Source organism: Entelurus aequoreus, linkage group LG04, assembly GCF_033978785.1.
Source record: "Entelurus aequoreus isolate RoL-2023_Sb linkage group LG04, RoL_Eaeq_v1.1, whole genome shotgun sequence".
Taxonomy (NCBI): Eukaryota; Metazoa; Chordata; class Actinopteri; order Syngnathiformes; family Syngnathidae; genus Entelurus; species Entelurus aequoreus.
In genome coordinates, this window is record NC_084734.1 from 24875253 (window position 1) to 24882449 (window position 7197).

General features: G+C 39.8%; 1 protein-coding gene across 4 annotated transcripts in view; it reads right to left on the bottom strand.

The window, feature by feature from the left end:
- Positions 1-1746, bottom strand: part of lbr (lamin B receptor) — a 63181-nt gene extending 61435 nt beyond the window's left edge. For 2 of the 4 annotated variants that reach the window (XM_062044421.1, XM_062044419.1), the window contains exon 1: positions 938-966. In XM_062044421.1, coding sequence (XP_061900405.1) covers positions 938-951 — 14 coding nt within the window. In that variant the 5' untranslated portion in view covers positions 952-966. Of the gene's footprint in view, positions 1-937; positions 967-1048; positions 1232-1597 lie in introns of those variants that run through there. The other 2 variants (XM_062044422.1, XM_062044420.1) reach the window with 2 other exon arrangements.
- Between the last annotated feature and the right edge of the window lie 5451 nt (positions 1747-7197).

The following is a 7197-nucleotide window of genomic DNA, read 5'->3' on the forward strand; positions in this document are numbered from 1 at the left end:
TTTGTAGATGTCGGGAACATGGTTTGTCGTGATCACAATATGCGGGAGGCAACGTGTAGGTAAAAAGGTATCTAACACTTAAACCAAAAACAAATAAAAGGCGAGTGCCACCAAGAAAAGGCATTGAAGCTTAGACATGGCTATGCAAAACGAAACTAAAACTGTACTGGCTGCAAAGTAAATAAAAACAGAATGCTGTAGGACAGCAAAGACTTACAGCGTGTGGAGCAGACGGCGTCCACAAAGTTCATCCATACATGACAATCAACAATGTCCCCACAAAGAAGGATAGCGTCCACACAACTTAAATAGTCTTGATTGTGAAAAAAAGCAGGTGCGGGGAATAGCGTTCAAGAAGACATGAAACCGCTACAGGAAAATACCAACAAAAGAGGAAAAGCCACCAAAATAGGAGCGCAAGACAAGAACAAAACACTACACACCCGAAAACACTGTGACATGTGACAGGTCGTGACAGTACACCTACTTTGAGACAAGAGTTATAGTGATGCATGCTTATGGCTTGAATTAATATCCAACAATTGTGAGAACAACTTTTTATTGTCAATATCGGCTACTGAGTTTCATTTTTCAATTATTTCTGCCGGTTGTGTGCCTCTGGAGTTTTTCAAAGATAAACAAATGTGCCTTGGCTCAGAAAAGGTTGAAAAACACTGCACTATAGCTCTCATAACTTAAGAGTAGTTACCATGACAACTCTTTATGAGTCTTTTATGTACTTTGCAGTCTTTTGCCAATAGTGTTATAGTCACAATAACAGCAATTACATTACATAACGACTCAAAACAAACAAAAGAGATCGTGAACAATAACTCAGAGAAAAAACAATATTAACTGCTCGCCCCATAACGAATGTGTAAATGTTCAAATAACATCGAACCAACATCAACATAATACATGTAACAGCACGCTGTACCTGGTATATCTCATTCTTAGTAGCCAAAACGCAGCAACTTAAGTTGTCTTCTTGTAAAAAAAAAACCAAATACAGTAAACCTCCTCGTCTGTTACTTTAACGTTAGCTTACCTCATGTGGATAGCGTGGATCGCCCCACTCAGCTACAAGCGAGAGAAAGGAGGGAAAACGTCACGCATTCAAATGGCGTTCGAGAAAACCAAAAAAACTTTTCTGTCGAGTACCCACCCATTCGCGCCGTGGACAAACAACAATCCCTCGCGTGTACACTTTACAACCCGTGACTCGCTAGCAACACAGAAACCATTCGAGCTGTTATCGGCCATTTTCGATGCGGTGTAATCTGTATTTATTTGACTCAACCGCCGCCGTCTAATTCCTGAAATGTGTACGAACGTTATAACAGGGGTGACGCTACAAAGTTGGACTCACGCGACGGGCGCCAGAACACCGAGAGGAAACACGTTCAATACAAGTAAAAAAAATAAAAAACGTTTAAGAATGTTTCTTTCACAGCTTCAGGTTAAGAAAGTACCGCTCCAGGAAATAGTCCGAGACTAAGCTCGTTGCGCCAAGCTAACGTCAGCTAAAGCCAACAAAGAGAAACAGGAAGTAGTTTGTTTTTCGTATTACAAACATGTGTAGGACATCGGTGCTTACCTTATTGATGCAACAAATCCAATTTGGGAAATAAGTGATTACAAACTCCTCGCAGCAAAGTTCCGATACGACAAATCAATCCTAACGTCTGACGCAGACGTGCATCTCCCGCCCTCTCAACAAAAGTCACTGAAGGCGCGAATGCCTGTGATTGGCCAGTTGGACGTCATTTCAAACTGTTCTGTGATATTATTGGTTGACACTTTATTTTAACTGTTAGGAGGCGCGCGCCGACTGAACTGAACTGACCTGAAAGTCAAAATTGTTGTTGATCATGATTATAATTAGAGTAAAATAAACTGTTGAAAAGGGACGGTTTTCTCGTTAACTTGTTTAAACCAGAGGCCCCCAAACTACGGCACTTGTGAAATCCCAAGTAAAAAAAAAAGTTTTTATTATTTTTTTAAATCTGCCTTTCTAATCCATTTTCTACCGCTTGTTACTCTCGGTGTCTCCTAGCCGCTCAGGCAAATCATGTTGTCTAAAAATGCATTTTCCCATCGATAACGTAACATAACGCTCGGAATGCCCGGCCGCCGGTCAAATTTTTTTAACCCAAAGTTTGGGGACCCCTGGTTTAAACCAAAAACACATAAAACCACCGACCAGCTTATTGGTCTCCGAACTACAGATGTGTTTAACGCTGCCCCGTCCAGCCACTTAGGCAAATCAAATTGTTGATGCAAAACAATAACAGTGAAATACTTTTTCATAACATGGTCACTACTGCCTAGTTTCTCTTGTTATATTCTTATTTTACTGTTATATTTTTATTCTCATCGTTGCTTTTTATTTTTATTCTATTGTAATATTTTTCTATTTTGTCTCCATTTATACCCCCATTATTTACTTTTTACAATTTTGTACACTGTTGCTGGAATTTAAATTTTCCTGAGGGAACTCTCCTGAAGGAATCAATAAAGTACTCTCTATCTATAGATGCCCTTATCTTCTGTACAGATTTACTTTACAACAGAGAAGTGTGGGATAGTCTCTTGTTGCTTATTTGTATTTGACTTTATTAAATGTTTGTTGAAAGCTTGTTTTTGGAAGAGGGGGATGGAAAAAAGAAGAAAAGGAAATGAAAAAAATAATACTTAAGTAAAAGTTACTTTTCAAAAATCCAATCCATCCATCCATCCATCTTCTTCCGCTTATCCGAGGTCGGGTCGCGGGGGCAGCAGCCTAAGCAGGGAAGCCCAGACTTCCCTCTCCCCAGCCAGTTCGTCCAGCTCCTCCCGGGGGATCCCGAGGCGTTCCCAGGCCAGCCGGGAGAGATAGTCTTCCCAACATGTCCTGGGTCTTCCCCGTGGCCTCCTACCGGTCGGACGTGCCCAAAACGCCTCCCTAGGGAGGCGTTTGGGTGGCATCCTGACCAGATGCCTGAACCAATTCATCTGGCTCCTCTCGATGTGGAGGAGCAGCGGCTTTACTTTGAGCTCCTCCCGGAGGACAGAGCTTCTCACCCTATCTCTAAGGGAGAGCCCCGCCACCAAAATCCAATCCAATCCACTTTATTTATATAGCACATTTAAACAACAAAAATGTTTCCAAAGTGCTGCACAAAAATATTAAAAACAAGATTCAAATATTATTCTTAGCTCCACTAATGACTGAATAAAAACAAAATAAATACATATAAATAAATAAAAGTTACTAAAGTAACTGTCAGAGTACCGTAGTTTTAATGTACACTGAACAAAAAAACCCCCCCAAAAAAAAATATATATATATATATATATATATATATATATATATATATATATATATATATATATATATATATATATATATATATATATATATATATATATATATATATATATACACACATACATGTATATACTGTACACACACACTTTTGTTTTGAACTCAAAGATCTAAAACTCACTCTATACCCAAAATACCTATTCCTCTCAAATATTGTTCACAAATCTGTCTAAATCTGTGTTAGTGAGCATTTCTTCTTTGCCTTGCATGCCGCTACCGTAGCGGTGGTTGTGACGTCATCGGGCCGTGCCGCCACACTTTCCTCAGAGGTGGCGTGACGTCACCATGGTGCGATGGGTAAGCCCTTTGACCGCACTAGAAGACCCAAGCTGTGTGATCTGAAATGAGGGAGGCCTCACATATACCGGCCTGCGGGAAAAGCGCAGAGGAAGACTTTTGAGTGGTTTGTGATTGGGAAAAGTAGTGGTTTTCTGCCTCCGTCACCTTCGCCATAAGCTGCCACCATCGCGTCGGGAAGGAGGTCTTCTTCGGACAGCTCCACTTTGTCATCGCACTCCCATGGCTGTGTGTCCGCTTTAAGCTCCCAGAAGATCCCCTGCTTGTCCTTCTCGGAGAGGAACACTTCATTACGCTGGGCCAATCTGTTACACTTTAAATGTATGAAACCAAAAGTAAACAAAAAGAAAGAGGGTAGAGCACGGAAACAGACTAAAACATAGAAAAACAGCTTTTAAACTTAAAACGGATCAGGACAACTTGACTGTTTTTGTGAAGAAGGAACTCTACTTTTACTCTGTTACACTGAGTTTCAATCCGGTCGCTACATTTATTTACAAAACCCAAAACCAGCGAAGCGGGCACGTTGTGTAATTCATAAATAAAAACAAAATACAACGATTTGCAAATCCTTTTCAACTTGTATTCAATTGAATAGACTGCAAAGACAAGATATTTAATGTTCGAACTGAGAAACATTAAATATGCCCGTTAAAAAAAAGAAAAAAGGGAGGGGGGGGGACCAGTACTTTTTAGAGGCGGTATATTATACTAGTATATTATACTAGTATACCGTACAACCCTAGTGTCTATATATTTTAGTTTTGTTTAAAAAGTTTTTTGAACACATTCCACAATACTGGGATAATAATGATGATAACCTTGTTAATTGTGGTCGCAATAACCGTAATATGAAATTCTTATATTCCATCTAGATCTTACAATCCTACTGTATTATAACACACATTATTTCAATATGTCTTCTACACCTGGAAAAAAGACAAGCTATATGGAGACATTTTACGGTAGACAACAAGATACGTTGTAAACAATGTGGCTCGATTTTCTCCGGTAAAAATACAACCGACTTGAAGAGCCGTCTGCAGGCTAATAATCAGGACATCTACGCAACAATAAGTAGCAAATGACTCATACTGTACTGAATTACTGTTACTAGTACTGAATTACTGTTACTATTAAAGACAGTAGAGAAGGAGCAAGACTGCTTACTCAACCACTACTTTTGTAGTACCCATGGGCAAGCTTGCCCGCCAATCTAGAATAAAACTGGTTTGTTTCTTCATGTGACCATTTTAGTCATAAATTATTCAAAATTAGAAAAAAAATGGTTAATTTCAGATAAAATAACACACAATAGGGTTAGTGTAACATGTACTTATTGAAATATTTAAGGAATGCAGGTCTTGTTGTGAATTTAGTTTTTGAGATGCTCTGCAATAATAAATAATTAATAAAAATGCTTTCAAAACACGGTGGGACAGGGGTTAGTGCATGTGCCTCACAATACGAAGGTCCTGAGCAGTCCTGGGTTCAATCCCGGGCTCGGGATCTTTCTGTGTGGAGTTTGCATGTTCTCCCCGTGACTGCGTGGGTTCTCTCCGGGTACTCCGGCTTCCTCCCACCGCCAAAAACATGCACCTGGGTATAGGTTGATTGGCAACACTAAATTGGCCCCAGTGTGTGAATGTGAGTGTGAATGTTGTCTGTCTATCTGTGTTGGCCCTGCGATGAGGTGGCAACTTGTCCAGGGTGTACCCCGCCTTCCGCCCGATTGTAGCTGAGATAGGCTCCAGCACCCCCGCGACCCCGAATGGGACAAGCGGTAGAAAATGGATGGATGGCTTTCACAACAACTTCAAATATGCCTTTTCTGTTATACTTTATATTGTAATTGACCACATTTACTGTAATTATAGTCAACTAAAATGTTGAGGAATTTAGTCGACTAAAACTAGAGTAAAACTAAATCAATTTACATGACTAAAATATGACTAAAAACGAAAACACATTTTTGTCAAACGACTATGACTAAATTAAAAACTGCTGACAAAATTGACACTGGCAGATGGTATGATAAAATAAACCTACTTGTTTAACAAGTGTCAGAATGTTCCCAAAATAACAACCGGTAAGCACAGTTGACTATAAAAGCAATCTTTTCAGGCTAATAATCAGGGACATCTACGCAACAATAAGTAGTAAATGACTCGTACTGTACTGAATTACTGTTACTAGTACTGAATTACTGTTACTATTAAAGACACTAGAGAAGGAGCAAGACTGCTTACTCAACCACTACTTGTTTCTTCATGTGACCATTTTAGTAATAAATTATTCAAAATTAGAAAAAAGAAAGGTTAATTTCAGATAAAATAACACACAATAGGGTTAGTGTAAAATGTACTTACTGAAATATTTAAGGAATGCAGGTCTTGTTGTGAATTTAGTTTTTGAGATGACCAAATTGTCTCTAATGACCCTAATAACCACAAGTGTCACTGAAACACATTAAAACATTACCAACAACGCTAAATAGCAGTGGAAATGTGTACCGTATTTTTCGGACTATAAGGCACACTTAAAATCCTTTCATTTTCTCAAAAATTGACAGTGCGCCTAATGTACGGAATAATTCTGGTTGTGCTTACCGACCTCAAATCAATTTTTTTTGGTACATGATGTAATCATAAATGTGACCAGTAGATAGTAGTCACACATAAGAGATATGTGTAGGCTGTAATATGACGCCAGTAAAAAACACCAAAACATTACATGTTCCATCCATCCATCCATTTTCTACCGCTTATTCCCTTTGGGGTAGCGGGGGTTGCTGGAGCCTATCTCAGCTACAATCGGGCTGAAGGCGGGGTACACCCTGGACAAGTCGCCACCTCATTGCAGGGCCAACACAGATAGACAGACAACATTCATACTCACATTCACACACTAGGGCCAATTTAGTGTTGCCAATGTTCCATTGAAAATAAAGAACATTACACATGGCACTCAAAAATCTGTCAAAATGTTTTAGTATGACTTTGAAGCTGCGCCACTTGATGGATTGTCGGCCCTTTACGGGGTGTGTATAAGGACCACACCCTTTAGCAGACATTATCTGGCGTTTTTTCAATATTATGCAAAACCAACTTTTCGTACCTGCTGATGTGTATTTGAGATCGCATACGTCCTGAAAATTGTTGTTATTGCACTAGGGCGGTATGGCTCGGTTGGTAGAGTGGCCGTGCCATCAACCTGAGGGTTTCAGGTTCGATCCCCGCTTCCGCCATCCTAGTCACTGCCGTTGTGTCCTTGGGCAAGACACTTTACCCACCTGCTCCCAGTGCCACCCACACTGGTTTAAAAGCCTACTGAAATGACTTTTTTTTAATTTAAACGGGGATAGCAGATCCATTCTATGTGTCATACTTGATCATTTCGCGATACTGCCATATTTTTGCTGAAAGGATTTAGTAGAGAACATCGACGATAAAGTTGCAACTTTTGGTCACTGATAAAAAAAGCCTTGTCTGTACCGAAAGTAACGTGACGTCAAAGGTTGAAAGGCTCCTCAC